Source organism: Salvelinus alpinus, chromosome 17 (assembly GCF_045679555.1).
Source record: "Salvelinus alpinus chromosome 17, SLU_Salpinus.1, whole genome shotgun sequence".
NCBI classification, from domain to species: domain Eukaryota; kingdom Metazoa; phylum Chordata; class Actinopteri; order Salmoniformes; family Salmonidae; genus Salvelinus; species Salvelinus alpinus.
This window is the reverse complement of record NC_092102.1, coordinates 27,746,239-27,768,249: the sequence shown is the minus strand read 5'-3', so window position 1 is coordinate 27,768,249 and position 22,011 is coordinate 27,746,239. Positions and strand designations below refer to the sequence as shown.

The 22,011-nt window shown below is 42.3% G+C and overlaps 2 protein-coding genes and 1 pseudogene across 6 annotated transcripts; 2 read left to right on the top strand and 1 right to left on the bottom strand.

Moving 5' to 3' along the window:
- The first annotated feature begins 1,268 nt into the window (after positions 1 to 1,268).
- LOC139542683 (NADH dehydrogenase [ubiquinone] 1 beta subcomplex subunit 11, mitochondrial-like) lies at positions 1,269 to 6,805 on the top strand. The gene is made up of 3 exons (XM_071348428.1): positions 1,269 to 1,583; positions 1,812 to 1,942; positions 6,589 to 6,805. The coding sequence occupies exons 1-3, from the start codon at positions 1,341 to 1,343 to the stop codon at positions 6,716 to 6,718; spliced, it is 504 nt and encodes a 167-aa protein (XP_071204529.1). The 5' UTR covers positions 1,269 to 1,340; the 3' UTR covers positions 6,719 to 6,805.
- A 1,487-nt stretch (positions 6,806 to 8,292) lies between these two features.
- On the top strand, positions 8,293 to 18,791 carry LOC139542682 (rho-related GTP-binding protein RhoA-C). Of its 5 annotated transcripts, none has more exons than XM_071348425.1 (5): positions 8,293 to 8,402; positions 16,293 to 16,448; positions 16,627 to 16,747; positions 16,855 to 16,985; positions 17,312 to 18,791. In XM_071348425.1, exons 2-5 carry the CDS (start codon positions 16,293 to 16,295, stop codon positions 17,483 to 17,485), a joined length of 582 nt encoding a protein of 193 aa, XP_071204526.1. In that variant the 5' UTR covers positions 8,293 to 8,402; the 3' UTR covers positions 17,486 to 18,791. The 5 variants fall into 5 exon arrangements, with proteins under 5 accessions (XP_071204526.1, XP_071204524.1, XP_071204527.1 ...); XM_071348423.1 differs by having other exon boundaries at positions 8,300 to 8,402; positions 16,279 to 16,448; XM_071348426.1 differs by having other exon boundaries at positions 8,300 to 8,420.
- Positions 18,792 to 20,063: 1,272 nt separating this feature from the next.
- LOC139541849 (uncharacterized) lies at positions 20,064 to 20,931 on the bottom strand (annotated as a pseudogene).
- Between the last annotated feature and the right edge of the window lie 1,080 nt (positions 20,932 to 22,011).

Here is a 22,011-nt window from a genome sequence, read left to right as displayed (position 1 = left end):
CTACTTATTGCTGTATTCTCGCGGGAGTGGGCCCTCTCACTTCACCTCTTCCTCTCTGGTTTATGTTTCACTTTATTGGAATTTGGAAACAAATAGGAACGGCATGCATCCCATTCCCGTAAGGTTAATAAACTCATACCTCCCCCTGACCATCTTGACCTGTTTGCAGCATTGTTACGCAATTGTTGCACAAAATGCCAAATGCACTACCTAGCTATGTTTAAGGATCCACCCAAATCTAACTGCCTGTAGCTCAGAAAATGCATATTCTTGATACCATTTGAAAGGAAACCCTTTGAAGTTTGTGGAAATGTGAAATGAATGTAGGAGAATATAACACATTAGATCTGGTAAAAGATAATACAAAGAAAAAAGCATGCGCTTTTTTGTACAATCATCTTTGAAATGCAAGAGAAAGGCCATAATGTATTATTCCAGCCCAGGCGCAATTTAGATTTTGGCCACTAGATGACAGCAGTGCATCTGCAAAGTTTTAGACTGATCCAATGAACCATTGCATTTCTGTTCAAAATGTATCAAGACTGCCCAAATGTGCCTAATTGGTTTATTAATAACTTTTCAAGTTTAAAACTGTGCACTCTCAAACAATAGCATGGTATTCTTTCACTGTCATAGCTACTGTAAATTGGCCAGTGCAGTTAGATTAACAATAATTTAAGCTTTCTGCCCATATCAGATATGTCTATGTCCTGGGAAATGTTCTTGTTACTTACCTCATATTAATCGCATTAGCTCAACCGTCCCGCGGGGGACCCGATCCTGTAGAGGTTTTAACCATAGAAGACTTACAGACTTTAAGCAATATAAAAGATGAAAGTGAAATAAAAAATATGTAATCAAATAGTATAAAAGCGACAGGCAGTGTATTAGAGATACAGTTTAAGATTTTGGATGCCTGATTACCATACATTTTGAAGACAGTCATTCTAATCACTGTATGAATGAAGCAATTTGGAAATATATGAAGCAATTTTGGCAATTTGCCCAATAAAAGTGCATAACTTTTGACTTAAAAAAAAAAACAAATTCTTGTCATTTAGCAGACGCTCTTATCCAGAGCGATTTACAGATCATCTAAAAGGTAGCTAGTTGAGAATAAAAAAAAAATATGACTATGATTTGTGGTTAACAACAATTTATTCAATATTTGCTCAACAAACATTGCACCTCATAAGAAAAATATTTTCGCAACTAACTGCCTTATCTCATTATTTCCAGTAGGCTGTGCTCGTGGTAGGTGACATCCACTGACAGCAGACACACCCCGCCCAGTAGGCGGCGATCAATAACCTCTCTTGAAATTATCTGCCCACAAGCTGATGAAAAGGCCAAACAATTCCGGTGCCGGGTCAACACGACAGTGTTGCCCTGTCAAAATGCTCGCCCGGTTGTCACGGTTTGGGCCTGCCTTGACCCGTTTTCGCACAAATCCGGCGTTTGGGGCTCGGTTCGTATCGCAATCTCCACCCTCGGGTGCTGCTGGTTCGGCCACTGTGTCGGATTTGCAGCCTTCACGTGCCAAGGAAAGTCATGGACACGCAGAGGTCAGCGCGTTCGAGAAGGTGAGTTGGTTCTGAATCGAAACGGAAATACCCTACTCTAGCTAGCCAGCTCATATCTGGTATTATTGACAATATTTCACATTCAATGTAGTTTGACATAACGATACACATTCCTTCAGTCAAACAGTGTCTAAATACTTTACTAACTGCACTCACGTGTAGCAAATACTAGCCAGCTAACAATCCAGTGTAGCATGAAAGCATAATAACAATCTCAAATCTCTACAGAATCGAGATTATCATGGGTTCTCTCAGGATCCTGTCGTTGACGAGTGGAACATGAGGATGGCCTTCTTCTTTGGCATCTCTATGGCTATTGTGGTTGGGGGTACCTTCATCCACTATTTACCAGACCATGGGTATGTTTAAGCACACTGCACATCCCTCTTTGTTACATTGTGGCTTGATCTTCATCACTTGCTGGAGCAGGTGCACAATGAGTAAGTGACAACTGAAAAGCCGAGCTACAGTAAAAATATAACACTGCTAGGAGGACTCCACAAAAAACGAGCTAGATGAATGCAACCAAACTACACTGATGAATGTTTTGAAACAGATATTTTTAGTTAAAGGGACATTACAAAATTTCTCTACTTCATATTCATCATCAAAACCACCACCACATAAACATGTGAAAATTGCATGTTTCTATGTTTTGTAGTAAAAAAAAGATGGGGGAAGATAAGTCTAGGGACTTTAAGTGACAGCTTCATATTCATCATCTCCAGCACAACCTCAACATATGTGAAAACTGCACATTTCTATGTTTTGTAGTAACATCATCAACCAATTAGTATGCAATGCACACTGATGTTACTACAAAACATAGAAATGTGCAGTTTTCACATATAAGTGTATGTAAACTTCCGACTTCAACTATATGTGAAAACTGCACATTTCTATGTTTTGTAGTAACATCAGTGTGCATTGCATACTAATTGGTTGATGATGTTACTACAAAACATAGAAATGTGCAGTTTTCACATATAGTTGAAGTCGGAAGTTTACATACACTTATGTTGGAGTCATTAAAACTCATTTTTTCAACCACTCCAAATTTCTTAAACTATAGTTTTGGCAAGTTGGTTAGGACATCTACTTTGTGCTTAACAAAAGGAATTTTTCCAACAATTGTTTACAGACAGATTATTTCACTGTATCACAATTCCAGTGGGTCAGAAGTTTACATACACTAAATTGACTGTGCCTTTAAACAGCTTGGAAAATTCCAGAAAGTGATGTCATGGCTTTAGAAGCTTCTGATAGGTTAATTGACATCTGAGTCAATTGGAGGTTTACCTGTGGATGTATTTCAAGGCCTACCTTCAAACTCGGTGCCTCTTTGCTTGACATCATGGGAAAAATCTAAATAAATCAGCCAAGACCTCAGAATAAAAATGGTAGACCTCCACAAGTCTGGTTCATCCTTGGGAGCAATTTCCAAACGCCTGAAGGTACCACGTTCATCTGTACAAACAATAGTACGCAAGTATAAACACCATGGGACCGCGCAGCTGTCATACCGCTCAGGAAGGAGACACGTTCTGTTTCCTGGAGATGAACGTACTTTGGTGCGAGAAGTGCAAATCAATCCCAGAACAACAGCGAAGGACCTTGTGAAGAGGCTGGAGGAAATGGGTACAAAAGTATCTATATCCACAGTAAAACGAGTCCAATATCGACATAACCTGAAAGGCCGCTCAGCAAGGAAGAAGCCACTGCTCCAAAACCACCATTAAAAAGGCCAGACTACGGTTTGCAGATGGGGACAAAGATCGTACTTTTTGGAGAAATGTCCTCTCGTATGATGAAACAAAAATATAACTGTTTGGCCATAATGACCATTATGTTTGGAGGAAAAAGGGGGAGGCTTGCAAGCCTAAGAACACCATCCCAACCGTGAAGCACGGGGGTAGCAGCATCATGTTGTGGGGGTGCTTTGCTGCAGGAGGGACTGGTGCACTTCACAACATAGATGGCATTATGTAGATATATTGAAGCAACATCTCAAGACATCAGTCAGGAAGTTAAAGCTTGGTCGCAAATGGGTCTTCCAAACGGACAATGACCCCAAGCACACTTCCAAAGTTGTGGCAAAATGGCTTAAGGACAACAAAGTCAAATTATTGGAGTGGCCATCACAAAGCCCTGACCTCAATCCTATATAAAATGTGTGGGCAGAACTGAAAAAGCGTGTGCGAGCAAGGAGGCCTCCAAACCTGACTCAGTTACACCAGTTCTGTCAGGAGGAATGGGCCAAAATTCACCCAACTTATTGTGGGAAGCTTGTGGAAGGCTAGCTGAAACGTTTGACCCAAGTTAAACAATTTAAAGGCAATGCTACCAAAAACTCATTGAGTGTATGTAAACTTCTGACCCACTGGGAATGTGATGAAAGAATTAAAGCTGAAATCGTTCTCTACTATTATTCTGACATTTCACATTCTTAAAATAAAGTGGTGATCCTAACTGACCTAATACGGGGAATTTTTATTCTGATTAAAATGTCAGGAATTGTGAAAAACTGGGATTAAATGTATTTGGCTGAGGTGTATGTAAACTTCCGATTTCAACTGTATGTTGATGTTGGGGTGGTGCTGGAGATGAATATGAAGCTGACACTTAAAAAAAGGCCCTTTCCCGATGTGAGGAGACTTACCATACGACAGTGGGCGATGTGACCAGAGTGTACCGAGGCCCAGCTTTATGCAAATCATCAGATGTTGCTGCGTGATACCCAGTTGGGAGGAGTGTGTGGGGGGGGATTCTTACAAGATAGCTTTGACACATGCTGTTTGGGAGAAATGGACCGATCTAGGCAATGCCTGAACAAAAATTAAAGCGCCATGTACAACAATTTCATAGGTTTTACTGAGTTAGTTCATCTAAGGAAATCAGTTAATTGAAATGAATTAGGCCCTAGTCTATGCACTTCATATAACTGGGAATACAGATATGCATCTGTTGGTCACAGATGCGTACCTTTAAAAAAAAGAGAAAAAAAAGAAAAAAGGAACCAGTTGGCATCTGGTGTAACCACCATTTTCCTCATGCAGCGTGACATCTCCTTCGCATAGAGTTGATCAGGTTGTTGATTGTGGAATGTTGTCCCACTCCTCTTCAATGTCTGTGAAGTTGCTAGATATTGGTGGGAACTGGAACACACTGTCGTACACATCGATCCAGAGCTTCCCGAACATGCTCAATGGGTGACATGTCTGGTGAGTATGCGGGCCATAGAAGAACTGGAACATTTTGTGCAGATCTTAGAGACATGGGTCCGTGCATTATCATGCTGAAACATGAGGTGATTGCGGCGGATGAATAGCACGGCAATGGGCCAGGATCATGTCACGGTATCTCTGGATTCAAATTGTCATCGATTAAATGCAATTGTGTTCGTTGTCTGTAGCATATGCCTAACCGTACCATAACCCCACTGCCACCATGGGGCACTCTTTACAACGTTGACATCAGCAAACCACTCACCCACACAATGCCATATATGCGGTCTGCCATCTACCCGGTACAGTTGAAACTGGGATTCATCCATGAAGAGCACAGTTCTCCACTGTGCCAGCGGCCATTGAAGGTGAGCATTTGCCCACTGAAGTCTGTTATGACTCTGAACTGCCGTCAGGTCAAGACCCTGGTGAGGACTACGAGCACACAGATGGGCTTCCCTGAGACGGTTTCTAACAGTTTGTGCAGAAATTTGGTTGTGCAAACACAGTTTCATCAGCTGTCCAGGTGGCTGGTCTGACGATCTCGCAGGTGAAGAAGCCAAATGTGGAGGTCCTGGGCTGGCGTGGTTACGTGTTCTGCGTTTGTGAGGCCGGTTGGACATACTGCCAAATTCTTTAAAACAATGGAGATGGCTTATGGTAAAGAATGAATATTGAATTATCTGGCAATAGCTCTGGTGGACGTTACTGCAGTCAGCATGCAAATTGCACGCTCCCTCAGAACTTGAGACATCTGTGGTATTGTGTTGTGACAACTGCACATTTGTGTCCTTTTATTGTCCCCAGCACAAGGTGCACCTGTGTAATGATCATGCTGTTTATTCAGCTTCTTGATACGCCAACCTGTCAGGTGGATGTATTATCTTGCCAAAGGAGAAATGCTCACTAAAAGGGAAGTAAACAAATGTGCACAATTTGATTGAAATATGCACAAAAAGCTTATGTATAACTTTTGGGTTCTTTTATTTCAGCTCATGAAACGTGGGACCAACACTTCACATGTTGCATTTTATATTTTTTTCAGTGTAGTATCCAGTTGATGTGGGGTAACGGAGCATACTTATCATAGCACAAATTCACATTTTGTTTTGGAAAGGTATTTTTGGATAATAGGGTTTCAGATTGACATTAGTCATTTAGCAGACGCTCGTACAGTAGTGAGTGCATACATTTTTCGTACTGCTCCCCCGTGGGAATCAACCCCAAAACTCTGGCGTCGCAAGCACCATGTGCTACCAATGGCGCTACATAGGACAATAAGCTGTATTACAATGGACTGATGGAACTTTGGATAGTAGACCAGTCAATTCCACAAGTCAATGCTGTGTTCCTGGACTCCAAAAATGACAACGGTGCATATAGATACGATGTCTTAGTGCTAAAACAATCTACTGAGTTTTTAAAACAATGGCTCGCGACATGGTTCAATGCACTGATAAATCAGCACCGTCTACTTTTTAATTTTTTCTAATTGATGGCATCTTGGTGCTAAAATGGGGATCATGTATACTGTGCTAATGGGATTCATTTTTTTTGTATAATGGAGAGCAATGTGCACTACGGTGAACTTAGCCAACAATGCATTTGTGGTACATGCATGGGGCCAAAATGTTAATGCACCTCCATTGTTGTTACTGTTCGGTTGTCTCCATCTCTGCACCTCTAAACAAGTATCCAAGACAAACACCTATGTGCTATATTGAATTGATCATCACAAACACTATTTGATTAGTCTTTTTGACCTATCTTTTTCTCACCAGTATGAGGCAGTGGGCCAGGAGGGAAGCAGAAAGGTTGATCACACAGAGGGAGGCTGCAGGTCTTCCTCTTATGGAGGAGAACTACTATGACCCAAGCAAGATTGTGCTACCAGGAGCCGGAGAGGAGTAGGATGTACTATAAGGAGCTGTTCACTGATAATGTTTATTTCTGACTGTTTCTTGTCAGTAAAATGTAATAAATGTCTACTACACCATTGATCATTATTTTGTAGTCAGTAGTCAAACTGAATAGCCCTTGGTAGCAACTGACTATTGATGACAATGAAGTAGTACGATAGTCAAACTACTGCAGTCATTGCTCTGCGAGCCCCTTGTACCTGCCCCGGGCCACATCTCCAATGGATGATACCACAGCAGTGAAAGTGTGATGTCATCATGCACCACCTGCAAAGAATATTACAGTAGGAGACACCATCTCCAGGAAGTCTGGAATACATTGACAACACAGTGACGGCATGGATGTGCACAGTAGTCATCAGCAATGTGCTGGTTATTGACAAACTTGAATTTGGTCTAATGACCATTCTGAAAGAATAAGATATGGCTTTAAGTACCTACTGGTAACTAAGCAAGATAATGCACGTAACTGTCTGATGAATCAAAGCCTCACTGACAGCTGTTGTGACTTCTGCTCCATCAGTATGTCCACGCTGGAGCATTCTGTATTAAACCTGATTGTCAGTCTTCAAGGATGCTCAAATTTGTCCACAGCACCTTATCACAATACATTCAGGGATAGGCTTCAGTTAAGCTCTATTATGAAACTACCTAAAACATCAAAGTTCTGCCCCTGATTCTCAAATAGGGGACCGGGACCAAATCTAGTCCACAACATATTTTCATGTTGCTGGTTTAACATTTAGTAGATTAAGAGATTGTGTTACAATACGATTTAAATATGTGCACGCATGACTAAGTCGCTTAGCATAAAAGCGTCATAAAATACATTTGAAAGATGTTCGTCATATGACGCAGCGCAATAGTTCTCTACCCCTGTTAGGGAGATTGGGGTCAAGGCATCCCATTGGTCGAGTTCCTGCCCAACTAGATGTTCAGGTGTTGCATAGTATCAACCAATGTTTGTGTTCCATGTCATCGACTGTGCAGTCGTGCATCAGATAGCTATGGTCATGTTTCCCTGTTCAGACATTGCTGATACATGCCAGATCTTACAATGCCTGGTTAGGTGTTTTACGTATCAACTAACGACATATGTTATAGCAATCTGGTACACGACGGCATAGTCGATGACGTGCCACGCAACCATTGGTTGATGCATGCAACGTCTGAGCAGGGGAACACGGCCATGATGTGGTTAGCTGATTTGTTCAATACCTATCCAGGCGTTGTAAGATCTGGCATGCGTGTACAATGTTGAAGGCTTTTCAATTAGTATGAGAAACATCTCCCTATTTCAACCATAATATTGCCATTGACCTTCATGATGCTGTCTCTACAGAGCATAAGCAAGCAATAACGTTCATACTACAATCACTTAACGTTACAACGCCTATTATTGATTTACTGCCGTATACAATTTAGCTTTGACCCCAAAATATCCTTACCTATTGTTGAAACCATATGGTTGGGGGAAAAATATCCACTTTTCCATGCACCGGTATACGTTTATTGAGTTGTTGGCTTAAATATCTGCCACTCATTAATTTGAGGTTTCCTATTGGCTGGAGATCACGGGCATAGGCGGATGTTATCGGCGGGGCACACTGTTGGGGCCGGATTGAAGGGTCGGACAGGAAAAGAGAAGGAAGGCGAGGACATCTGTAACGAAAACGGTATTAAAACGAGGAAATGTAAACTATTTATAACTTTGGTTGCTCACCTTGAAAATATATAAGTTATTTAGTAAATATTTGAATGAGGCGTTAAACTTGCTTTCTGTAGGCAAGATGACATGGGGCTATACTACGAGAGACTAACATTAGCCAACATTAGATGGCTAAACTAGCTAGCATTAATGACGGAAACGAACGAACAATTGAAGCGAAAAGACTCCTTGTTTCAGACACCATCAGCCAGAGCTGGACAGGAAAAGCTAGCAGGTCATCATAGCCAGGTATACAGTGCCATCATCACCGTTGTGAAGTTAGCAACACACTGGTCTGGAAGCTAGCAACTCTTCGCACTTGCCAGTGCCTGGGCAAGATCTCTAGCTTTCTAGCTAACTTGCTAGCCACCACTGACAAGTGACTTAATTTTCAAAACCGTCGTCCACCGACCCAGTACATGTTACACTTGGGTGTTTTAAATGGGAAAATCGTTGTAACTAGCTATTTGTTTGTCCAACAAGCTAACAGTGACTGAGTTGACGTGAAGGGGGGAATTAGCTAGTTAGTAGTTTGGGTGCGGCGTTTTGTTGTTGAGGCCATGCATCCAGGTGGTGGCAAGCAGTGTCTTCTGCAGGTAGACTTCTCTTGGCTAGTTGTGATAGTGTCACTAGGTATTATGGGTAATTTCATGTGAACATGGAACAAAAAAAGTCCATACATGTATTTTACTGAAATTCAGTAGTTAGGTCTAGAAAGATGGTTGACATGGCCAGTATTGGCGTTTTTATCTGAATTTGAGTATTGGTTATTTGCGAAATAATGAACTAAGCTTTGGTTATCATAAACGTTTGGGTTTACAGGCCTCCAACAGTAATTGACTGAAAAGCACTGTGCAATGTTGCCGAACGAATCAGACTGTGATACCCTTGGTTACACAGTCTGGGATTAATGCCATACATTTGTTTGTAAAATGTCTACATGCCAGAATGTTGAATACAATTTGATTTGAATTTACTCTACCGGTTGTCTATGTGGTTTGTCCTCTTGCGGATAGGAATTTGAGAAAAAATATCTACAGGGAGGTATAATTAAACCGACAACCATGTAAACACCTGCAAGACTTAGGGTAGTATGCATGCATTGCGGGCATGTCCTTCCGTCTTGTGCCCATGCTTCAGGTGAAGAGCAAACAATCCAGATCCACGTTTTGAGGTCGGTTTAATAATACTTTTCTGTGAATAGTTTGTCCATTTTAAAGGGAGAAGGACAAAATCAGCGCACAACGGGTAGAGTAAATTCAAATTAAGATTATTCAACATTCTGACTTGTAAAGGGACTGTTTGGTATTGAGTGGAAGCATCTACACTCTGATTCGTAGAGGCAATTTAGCCTCTTCGCTCCAGTAGACTTGTACACATTGGGCTCCCATCGCTGAAGGCTACATCCCTTATCCCCGAAAACATATTCACCAGCCCTTTACCTATTTCCAAGAAATTTCCCTTCACCGAAGGCAAATCTATAGCCCAATTCAGAATGCCTTACAATGGTTATACAACGTTTATATCCAAGTTTTCCAGAGTTTACCAAATTCATTCCATATTTCCCTAAAGGTGCAATGTGATCACGCTGGGATCTTGCATAGTAACTATTACGGACTGAAGGGACTAGGGAGTGAGCTTTATAGGAAATGTGGTTTTAAACGTATTTTACCGAAGTAGTAAACACATTGTATAACCCATACCGACTGGTAAGGTATTCCGGTTTAAAGATTTTACTTCAGTGACAATTTTTATTTTAGGAAATAGGTCAACCCAGAGGACTGGTAAATATGTTTTGGGGGATATGGGATGTAGCCTTCAGTGACGGTAGCCCACTGTGTACAGGTCTCCTGGAGCAAAGGGGCTATGTGCAATGGAAATTCTCCATTGGATGTTCTTCTTAGTCCAGGAGGATTAAGCTAAATCTGTGTGGGGGAAACTGGCACTATGGAAATGTTTCATTATGTAGCCTAACACCGTCTGTAGTCACTGGAGCTGAAGTTGGTGGCTGGCTTTCATGTGTCCTTCGGGGCCAAAATGGGACTGCTCGTCGAACATCTCATTCTAAAATCATGGGTGTTCATATGGAGTTGGTCCCCCCATTTGCTGCTATAACAGCCTTCACTCTTCTAGGAAGGCTTTCCACTGGATTTGGAACATTGCTGCGGGGAATTGCTTTCATTCAGCCACAAGAGCATTAGTGAGGTTGGGCACTGATGTTCAGCGATTAGGCCTGGCTCGCATTCGGCGTTCCAATTCATCCCAGAGGTGTTCGATGGGGTTGAGGTTGGGCCTCTGTGCAGGCCAGTGAAGTTCTTCCACACCGATCTCGACAACCCATTTCTGTATGGACCTCGCTTTGTGCACGGGGCATTGTCATGCTGAAACAGGATAGAGCCTTCCCCAAACTGTTGCCACAAAGTTGGAAGCACAGAATCGTCTAGAATGTCATTGTATGCTGAAAGCATTACGATTTCCCTTCACTGGAACTAAGGGACTTAGCCCGAACTATGAAAAACTCCAAAGTTGCCATTATGCATTGGGGCAGGTAGCGTTTTCCTGGCATCTGCCAAACCCAGATCCGTCCATTGGACTGCCTGATGGTGCAGGGTGATTCATCACTCCAGAGAACGTGTTTCCACTGCTTCAGAATCCAATGGCGGAGAGCTTTACACCACTTCAGCCGACGCTTGGCATTGCTGATGGTGATCTTAGCCTTGTGTGCGACTGCTCGGCAATGGAAACCCATTTTATGAAGCGCCCAACGAACAGTTCTTGTGCTGACGTTGCTTCCAGAGGCAGTTTGGAGCTTGGTAGTGAGTGTTGCAGACTATTTTTCTGCACTTCAGCCCTCGGTGGTCCCATTCTGTGAGATTGTCTGGTCGACCACTTTGTGGCTGATCCGTTGTTGCTCCTAGACGTTTCCACTTCACAATAACAGTACTTTAGCAGGGCAGAAATTTGACCAACTGACTTGTTGGAAAGGTGGTATCTTATGACGGTGCCATGTTGAGCTCTTCGGTACAGGCCATTCTACTGACAATGTTGTCTTTGGAGATTGCATGGCTGTGTGCTCGATTTTTATATACCTGTCAGCAACGGCTAAAATAGCCGAATCCACTAATTTGAAGGGGTGTCCACATATTTTTGGCCCTGTAGTGTATGTTGAAAACTTGATGCTGACATGCAAAACATTTTGGGACTATATCAACAATGGACTGATGAAACCAATACCAAAAGATCGTTTTTGGGTAGAGTTTTCCTTTAACACTTTTTGAAAAGTGAAAAAATAAATAATATATACATGCATACATACAGTCAGTCAGTACCGGTAAAAAGTTTGGAAACACCTACTCATTCAATGTTTTTTCTTTATTTTTACTATTTTCTACATTGTAGAATAATAGTGAAGACATCAAAACTATGAAATAACACATGGAATCATGTAGTAACCAAAAACGTGTTAAACAAATCAAAATATGTTATATTTGAGATTCTTCAAAGTAGCCACCCCTTTGCCTTCATGACAGCTTTGTGCACTCTTGGCATTCTCTCAACCAGCTTCATGAGGAATGCTTTTCCAACAGTCTTGAAGGAGTTCCCACATATGCTGAGGACTTGTTGGCTGATTTTCCTTCACTCTGCGGTGCAACTCATCCCACACCATCTCAATTGAGTTGAGGTCGGGTGATTGTGGAGGCCAGGTCATCTGATGCAGCACGATCACTCTCCTTGGTCAAATAGTTCTTACACAGCCTGGAGGTGTGTTTTGGGTCATTGTCCTGTTGGAAAAACAAATGACAATCACACTAAGCGCAAACCTGATGTGATGGTGTATCGCTGCAGAATGCTGTGGTAGCTATGCTGGTTAAGTGTGCCTTGAATTCTAAATAAATCATAGTGTCACCAGCAAAGCATCATCACAACTCCTCCTCCATGCTTCACGGTGGGAACCACACATGCAGAGATCATCCATTCACCTACTATGCGTCTCAAAGACAACAGTTGGAACCAAAAATCTCAAATTTGGACTCATCGGACCAAAGGACAGATTTACACCGGTCTAATGTCCATTGCTCGTGTTTCTTGACCCAAGCAAGTATCTTTTTCTTATTGTTGTCCTTTAGTAGTGGTTTCTTTGCAGCAATTCGGATGACTCAACACTATACATGTCAGCTACTACAGCGACTGAAATGACTGCAACATTAACAAAGAGCTGCATTAGTTTCAGAGTGGGTGGCAAGGAATAAGTTAGTCCTAAATATTTCTAAAACTAAAAGCATTGTATTTGGGACAAATCATTCACTAAACCCTAAACCTCAACTAAATCTTATAATAATATATGTGGAAATTGAGCAAGTTGAGGTGACTAAACTGCTTGGAGTTACCCTGGATTGTAAATTGTCATGGTAAAAACATATTGATACAACAGTAGCTGATGGGGAGAAGTATGTCCATGATAAGGTGCTGCTCTACGTTCTTGACAGCACTATCAACAAGGCAGGTCCTACAGGCCCTAGTTTTGTCTACTGTTCAGTCGTGTGGTCAGGTGCCACAAATTTTTTTTGCAATTGTTTCAGAACAGGGCAGCACAGCTGGCCCTTGGGTGTACACAGAGAGCTAATATTAATAATATGCATGTCAATCTCTCCTGGCTCAAAGTGGAGGAGAGATTGACTTCATCACTGCTTGTATTTATGAGAGGTATTGACATGTTGAATGCACCGAGCTGTCTGTCTAAACTACTGGCACACAGCTCGGACACCCATATATACCCCACAAGACATGCCACGAGGCCTCTTCACAGTCCCCAAGTCAAGAACAGACTATGAAAGGCGCACAGTACTAAATAGAGCCGTGACTACAAGGAACTCTATTCCATATCAAGTAGCTCATGCAAGCAGTAATATTAGATTTTTAAAAACACCTTATGGAACAGCGGGGACCTTGAAGCAACACAAACATATACACACACACACACGATAGCATACGCACTATACATACACGTACACATGAATTTTGTACTGTATATATGTGGTGGAGTAGGGGTCTGAGGGCACATGGTCTGTGAATGTATTACAATGTTTTTAAAATGTTTCTGTACCAAATATTAAGTTCTGCTTTTCTGATGTATCAAATAGTTATGTCATGCAATAAAATGCAAATTAATTACTTAAAAATCATACAATGTGATTATCTGGATTTTTGTTTTAGATTCCGTCTCTCACAGTTGAAGTGTACCTATGATAAAAATTACAGACCTCTACATGCTTTGTAAGTAGGAAAACCTGCAAAATCGGCAGTGTATCAAATACTTGTTCTCCCCACTGTATATATATATACACTGCTCAAAAAAATAAAGGGAACACTAAAATAACACATCCTAGATCTGAATGAATGAAATATTCATATTAAATACTTTTTTCTTTACATAGTTGAATGTGCTGACAACAAAATCACACAAAAATTATCAATGGAAATCAAATTTATCAACCCATGGAGGTCTGGATTTGGAGTCACACTCAAAATTAAAGTGGAAAACCACACTACAGGCTGATCCAACTTTGATGTAATGTCCTTAAAACAAGTCAAAATGAGGCTCAGTAGTGTGTGTGGCCTCCACGTGCCTGTAAGACCTCCCTACAACGCCTGGGCATGCTCCTGATGAGGTGGCGGATGGTCTCCTGAGGGATCTCCTCCCAGACCTGGACTAAAGCATCCGCCAACTCCTGGACAGTCTGTGGTGCAACGTGGCATTGGTGGATGGAGCGAGACATGATGTCCCAGATGTGCTCAATTGGATTCAGGTCTGGGGAACGGGCGGGCCAGTCCATAGCATCAATGCCTTCCTCTTGCAGGAACTGCTGACACACTCCAGCCACATGAGGTCTAGCATTGTCTTGCATTAGGAGGAACCCAGGGCCAACCGCACCAGCATATGGTCTCACAAGGGGTCTGAGGATCTCATCTCGGTACCGGCAGTCAGGCTACCTCTGTACCGGCAGTCAGGCTACCTCTGGCGAGCACATGGAGGGCTGTGCGGCCCCCCAAAGAAATGCCACCCCGCACCATGACTGACCCACCGCCCAAACCGGTAATGCTGGAGGATGTTGCAGGCAGCAGAACGTTCTCCACGGCGTCTCCAGACTCTGTCACGTCTGTCACGTGCTCAGTGTGAACCTGCTTTCATCTGTGAAGAGCACAGGGCGCCAGTGGCGAATTTGCCAATCTTGGTGTTCTCTGGCAAATGCCAAATGTCCTGCACGGTGTTGGGCTGTAAGCACAACCCCCACCTGTGGACGTCGGGCCCTCATACCACCCTCATGGAGTCTGTTTCTGACCATTTGAGCAGACACATGCACATTTGTGGCCTGCTGGAGGTCATTTTGCAGGGCTCTGGCAGTGCTCCTCCTTGCACAAAGGCGGAGGAAGCGGTCCTGCTGCTGGGTTGTTGCCCTCCTACGGCCTCCTCCACGTCTCCTGATGTACTGGCCTGTCTCCTGGTAGCGCCGCCATGCTCTGGACACTACGCTGACAGACACAGCAAACCTTCTTGCCACAGCTCGCATTGATGTGCCATCCTGGATGACCTGCACTACCTGAGCCACTTGTGTGGGTTGTAGACTCCGTCTCATGCTACCACTAGAGTGAAAGCACCGCCAGCATTCAAAAGTGACCAAAACATCAGCCAGGAAGCATAGGAAACTGAGAAGTGGTCTGTGGTCACCACCTGCAGAACCACTCCTTTATTGGGGATGTCTTGCTAATTGCCTATAATTTCCACCTGTTGTCTATTCCATTTGCACAACAGCATGTGAAATTTATTGTCAATCAGTGTTGCTTCCTAAGTGGACAGTTTGATTTCACAGAAGTGTGATTGACTTGGAGTTACATTGTGTTGTTTAAGTGTTCCCTTTATTTTTTTGAGCAGTATATATATATCTACGAAACATGCAACAACTTCAAAGATTTTACTGAGTTACAGTTCATAGAACGAAATCAGTCAATTGAAATGAATTCACGTGGCCCTGGTCTATGGATTTCACATGACTGGGCAGTGGTGCAGCCATGGGTGGGCCTGGGAGGGCATAGGAAGTCCTGGGCTGCATGGTTACACGTGGTCTGCGGTTGTGAGGCCGGTTGGACGTACTGCCAAATTCTTTGAAATTACGTTGGAGGTGGCTTATGGTAGAGAAATTAACATAAAATTATCTGGCAACAGCTCTGTCCTGCAGTCAGCATGCCAATTGCACGCTCCCTCAAAACTTGTGGCATTGTGTTGTGACAAAACTGCACATTTTAGAGTGACCTTTTATTGTTCCCAGCACAAGGTGCACCTGTGTAATGATCATGCTGTTTAATCAGCTTCTTGATGTGCTCACTAACAGGATTGGCAGGTAGCCTAGATGTTAGAAAGTTGGGCCAGTAACCGAAAGGTTGCTGGATTGAATCTCCGAGCTGACAAGGTTAAAATCTGTCGTTCTGCCCCTAAACAAGGCAGTTAACCCACTGTTCCCCGGTAGGCCGTCATTGTAAATAAGAATTTGTTCTTAACTGACTTACCTGTTTTTATTTATTTATGTAACCTTTATTTAAACTAGGCATGTAAACCAATTTGTGCACCGCATTTGAGAGAAATAAGCTCGTTGTGCTTCTGGAAAATGTCTGGGATATTGTATTACTTTGTATTTTTGTTCAGTAATATATTACTATATTAATGTCAGATTTTTTTCCCCCTACACATTTTGATTTGCTTTGTTGTGTTGCTATATTATCACTGTGATACACAATAGTTTTTCAATAACATTTTTGCCACTTTTTTTGCTGGATTTATACTTTAACAGACATTGTCTTGCAGATGGCTGCGATCCGTAAGAAGCTGGTGATCGTGGGAGATGGTGCTTGTGGGAAGACCTGTCTGTTGATAGTCTTCAGTAAAGACCAGTTCCCTGAGGTCTACGTACCTACAGTGTTTGAGAACTATGTGGCAGATATTGAGGTGGACAGTAAGCAGGTGAGATTGTATGTTTAGTAACACAGTTTACCATCAAGACATACTTTGAAGCACCCTTTTAATGTGGATGTCTTGTGGTTTACACATTTTGATAGGTAATAATTTATTCAGAGACAATTGCAGTGTTTGGCCAAACAGCAGTGTAACTGTGAATATCTGCTCTCCCTGTGAGTTCTAGGTGGAACTGGCCCTCTGGGACACAGCCGGACAGGAGGACTACGACAGACTAAGGCCTCTCTCCTACCCTGACACTGACGTCATTCTCATGTGCTTTTCCATAGATAGTCCTGACAGCTTGGGTAAGACCTTGGTGACTGTAATATTCATATTTGTCATACATGGTAAATGCAACAAATTATCGTATCACTTGCAGCAGTTTCCTAAAACGATCCTGTGTCTGAAACAGAGAATATCCCAGAGAAGTGGACCCCTGAAGTAAAGCACTTCTGTCCAAATGTGCCCATCATTCTTGTGGGTAATAAGAAGGACTTGCGGAATGACGAGCACACACGTCGGGAGTTAGCAAAAATGAAGCAGGTACAGGATGCATTATGAATTCTTATTATGGAATTTCGTCAAGTAGACTCATTGCCCCGATCCATTGAGGATATTTTTTTTAAATTTAACATTGAAATTGAACAAACCATGCACATTTGTTTGTGGTTGTGTTGCCTTATAAGCTACCTTCACTTAGTGTACTGTTGTCTAATTATACACCGGTTCAGAGGTTTTTGTTTTGTTTATCCAACATGCTAGTGACGTTTTTGTTTGGCTTGTTGTAATGATTGGTGGTTTAGTATGTCACAAAGGATGCCAACCATAGAATGCCTCTGAACACGTTTCCAACTCTGACACATGAACAGGAACCAGTGAAGCCAGAGGAGGGCCGGGACATGGCTAACCGCATCAACGCGTTTGGCTACTTGGAGTGCTCAGCCAAGACGAAAGACGGTGTGAGGGAGGTGTTTGAGATGGCCACCAGAGCGGCGCTGCAGGCCAAGAAACGTGGCAAGAAGAATGCCTGTCTCCTGCTATAGAGAGCTGGGGAAAGAAGGGAGGGGAGGGGGAAATAAATCAGGCCAAGGAAAATGCTGCACCCCTCTGTCTCCATCTGTGGAAGGGTGGGGGAGGTTCGAGGTGGGCAAGGGAGAAAAAGATAATTAACAAGGCCTAAGGAAATGGAGAAGGTCAAATGTAATGAAAAGGGGAGTTTACATTTTTAAGGCCAAGGTGGTCGTCAACGGCTTTCAGTATAAGATTATCGTATGGTTAAGATTTTTTATTGGGTCTTGGATGACTAGAAGGGTAAAGCAAAAAACACTATCTCTGGTAAACTTATGTCTGAGTGTGGTAGTGATATCTGAGGGACGGGATAAGATTGGTGTTCTTGATCGGTCAGAAACCCCAGGGCTATTGGCCTGGTTCATAGAGTGGAGCATCATCAGAGAAAAGGGGGGATTGATTACATCAGAATTAATGTATGTTCTCCTGACTCTCGGTGACCTCCTTGGCTTGCAGTGTGTCTGTGCTTGTCTTTCATTTCTGTCCAGCCATACCATAGGTGTTTATTTTCTTTGTTCTCCCTATGGATAGACTAACCCTATCCTTGTGTGGACCAGCACCTCCTTCTATGATATTATTGGTCCAATCACATTGTTCACTTGATACAAGCAATTTAGATTTATTTAAATAGCTAAATGTTTTTATTTGCCTTTGACTATAGAATTCATATTAAAATGCATACAATAATGATACCAACTGATTTTTGTTAGTTTTATAAGCCTGTTCATAAATTGTAATGAAAAATAATTTTAGAATTTGGTTTTGTCATAAGTTGGGCTCAAGTCAGATAAAGATGTACATTTGATGTGGACTATCAGACACGGGTTTGAAATGGGAGTATGACTTTTGTATTAAGTGATACTAAGTTTAGCAAATTTGGGGTTTTGCAAATTTGGTATTTTCTGCTTGCAGATTGTTTTTGCCTGCATGCCAGGCTGTTATTGGGAGTGAGTTTTAAATGTTGACCTATTTCTCACTCCCTCCAGTCCACCCCTCACTCTGTCTTTCTAACAACTGTTGATGATGTCTTATGGCTTATCCTATATCAGTTATGCATATTTAGCAAATCTAGTAACTTTAGAATGAAAGTTTAAAAATAAAATGCAAAATGCTTAAAGTAATTCATGAATAAGAATAACAAGATGTCAAACTATTAAATACAAGTAAATTTAAAAAGATCTTGGTCATTTGTGAGGGGGGAGGGTTCTTGTATACAAATGCATCCTCACATTTCCTCAGTCCTTTTAAATGTACTCTAAGAAGATAAATTGTTATAGGGAATGATAGGTTGTATCGTTCTTTCATGTTTCATGCCTCAACACAATCACAAGAAAATGTAAGACTTACAAAAAATTTCACAGAATAGATCAAGGCATCTAGGAAAAGAGTGGGTTTCCTAACCATGTCACCATTGGTAACAAACTCCTCTTAATAGGGCTTTGAAAAGAAATGAATCCTCTGTTGTTCTTGTTGGTGTTTAAAGAATTGACAATTGTACTACTGTTAACCTTTAGAACTATACTGAACAAAAATATAAATGCAACAATTTAAGATTTTATTGAGTAACAGTTCATATAAGGCAATCAGTCAATTTAAATGAATGTATTAGGCCCTAATCTATGGATTTCAAATGACTGGGAACACAGATATGCATCTGCTGGTCACAGATGCCTTAAAAAAGTAGGGCCGTGGATCAGAAAACCAGTCAGTATCTGGTGTGACCATTTGCCTCAAGCAGAGTGACACATCTCCTTCGCATAGAGTTGATCAGGCTTTTGTTTGTGGCCTGTGGAATGTTGTCACACTCATCTTCAATGGCTGTGCGAAGTTGCTGGATATTGGCGAAACTGACACACGCTGTCATACACATAGATCCAGAGCATCCCAAACATGCTCAATTGGTGACATGTCTGGTGAGTAAGCAGGCCATGGACGAACTGGGACATTTTCACCTTCCAGGAATTGTGTACAGATCCTTGCGACATGGGGCTGTCCATTATCATACTGAAACATGAGGTGATGGCTGCGGATGAATGGACCTCAGGATCTCGTCATGGTATCTCTGCACATTCAAATTGCCATCGATTGTGTTTGTTCGTAGCTTATGCCTGCCCAACCCATAACCCCACCGCCACCATGGGGCACTCTGTTCACAATGACATCAGCAAACCACTCGCCCACACGACGCCATACACGTGGCCTGCGTTTGTGAGGCCGGTTGGATATACTGCCAAATTCTGTAAAACAACTTTGAAGGCGTCTTATGGTAGAGAAATTAACATGAAATTATTTGGCAACCGCTCTGGTGGACATTCCTGCAGTCAGCATGCCAACTGCACGCTCCCTAAACACTGTGGCATTGTGTTGTGTGTCCTTTTATTCTCCCCAACAAAGGAGAAACCCTTACTAACAGGGATGTAAACAAATTTGTGCACATAATTTGAAAGAAATCAGCTTTGAGCATATAGAACATTTCTGTGAAATTTTATTTCAGCTCATGAAACATGGGACCAACACTTTACATGTTGCGTTTATATTTTTGTTCAGTGTATGTTATCCTGTGTCATTTATGTACTGATACAAACCTGTGTCGGGTTGTATGAAGGAGTGTCCGATGAAGTCTAGGACCACCATGGCACAGTTGGGCTTGAAGTCATCACTGACCAGCACTTCTTTCACCTGAAAACAACACATTGTAGGCCTACTTGAATTCCTTCTTTATGGGCCAGACATAAGAACCATCATGCAGGACTGGAGGTGCTCAAAAGTAGTGGCTGACCTTGTCCATGGAGTAGAGGTAGAACTCTTGTACCTCCCCATCCCCTATCCTAAGCTTGAACTCAGGAGGTAGTGGCCTAGTTGAACACAAACTGGCTTTCTGGAAACACCCCCTCATCCTCATAAGTATAGCTATGAGAGAAGACACACTGATTGAAATACTGTGGATTAGAATGTAGGCCTATGTAAAAGCATGCAAAGAGACAGCATTCTCAATGAGACACTGCAGAGTGCTGGCCACTCCTGTTGAGGCATCAATCACCTCACTGCTCACATGGCACGCAGTTTCTGGTATGTCTGCTGGGATGCAGGCCTCCTGCTCACACTCTTTGATCAGGGTGTTTTCACACTGATACCTGCTACTAGACCCCCAGCTGCATGAAAATATGGTGGAAGAGCATTATCAAATCACAGTTTGCCATTCACTGAAAATATGTAAAATATCAAATCAACAAGTGCTGACCAGGATGTCCAGTTTTACAGGGTAGGTATGCTTGGTCATGGATCATCATCCCACCCACCTCCTGAGTTCCCCATGTTCATCCTGACAGTACCCATTAATATGGACTCCATACTGTTTCACTCCAAAAAGGCATACAAAGACAATGTTAATGGGGCATGCAATGGCAGGGAAAACACACATTTCCAGTGGGTCAGAAGTTTACATACACTCAATGAGTATTTGGTAGCATTGCCTTTAAATTGTTTAACTTGGGTCAAACGTTTCAGGCAGCCTTCCACAAGCTTCCCACAATAAGTAGGGTGAATTTTGGCCCATTCCTCCTGACAGAACTGGTGTAACTAAGTCAGGTTTGTAGGCCTCCTTGCTCGCACACGCTTTTTCAGTTCTGCCCACACATTTTATATAGGATTGAGGTTAGGGCTTTGTGATGGCCACTCGAATACCTTGACTTTGTTGTCCTTAAGCCATTTTGCCACAACTTTGGAAGTACGCTTGTGGTCATTGTCCATTTAGTAGACCCATTTGCGACCAAGCTCTAACTTTTTGACTGATATCTTGAGATGTTGCTTCAATATATCCACATAATTTTCCTGCCTCATGATGCTATCTATTTTCTGAAATGCACCAGTCCCTCCTGCAGCAAAGCACCGCTTCAACTGCTTCACAGTTGGGGTGGTGTTCTTCGGCTTGCAAGCTTCCCCCTTTTTCCTCCAAACATAACGACGGTCATTATGGCCAAACAGTTCTATTTTTGTTTCATCAAACCAGAGGACATTTCTCCAAAAAACACAATCTTTGTCCCATGTGCAGTTGCAAACCGTAGTCTGGCTTTTTCATGGCGGTTTTGGAGCAGTGGCTTCTTCCATGCTGGGCAGCATTTCAGGTTATGTCGATATTGGACTCATTTTACTGTGGATATAGATACTTTTGTACCTGTTTCCTCAAGCATCTTCACAAGATCCTTTGCTCTTGTTCTGGGATTGATTTGCACTTTTTGCACCAAAGTACGTTCATCTCCAGGAGACAGAATGCGTCTCCTTCCTGAGCGGTATGACGGCTGTGTGGTCCCATGGTGTTTATACTTGCGAACTCTTATTTGTACAGATGAACGTGGTACCTTCAGGCGTCTGGAAATTGCTCTAGAGGATGAACCAGACTTGTGGAGGTCTACAATTTTTATTCTGAGGTCTTGGCTGATTTCTTTTGATTTTCTCATTATGTCAAGCAAAGAGGCACTGAGTTTGAAGGTAGGCCTTGAAA

Bases quoted from the DNA above. Each gene is read 5' to 3' on its own strand.
- LOC139542682 (XM_071348422.1), top strand. From the start codon at position 8,315: ATGTTATCGGCGGGGCACACTGTTGGGGCCGGATTGAAGGGTCGGACA. The intron at 8,421-16,278 runs GTAAACTATTTA...ATACTTTAACAG, and splicing joins CGGTATTAAAACGAGGAAAT to ACATTGTCTTGCAGATGGCT. The intron at 16,449-16,626 runs GTGAGATTGTAT...TGTGAGTTCTAG, and splicing joins TTGAGGTGGACAGTAAGCAG to GTGGAACTGGCCCTCTGGGA.
- LOC139542683 (XM_071348428.1), top strand. From the start codon at position 1,341: ATGAAAAGGCCAAACAATTCCGGTGCCGGGTCAACACGACAGTGTTGC. The intron at 1,584-1,811 runs GTGAGTTGGTTC...AAATCTCTACAG, and splicing joins AGGTCAGCGCGTTCGAGAAG to AATCGAGATTATCATGGGTT. The intron at 1,943-6,588 runs GTATGTTTAAGC...TTTTCTCACCAG, and splicing joins CACTATTTACCAGACCATGG to TATGAGGCAGTGGGCCAGGA.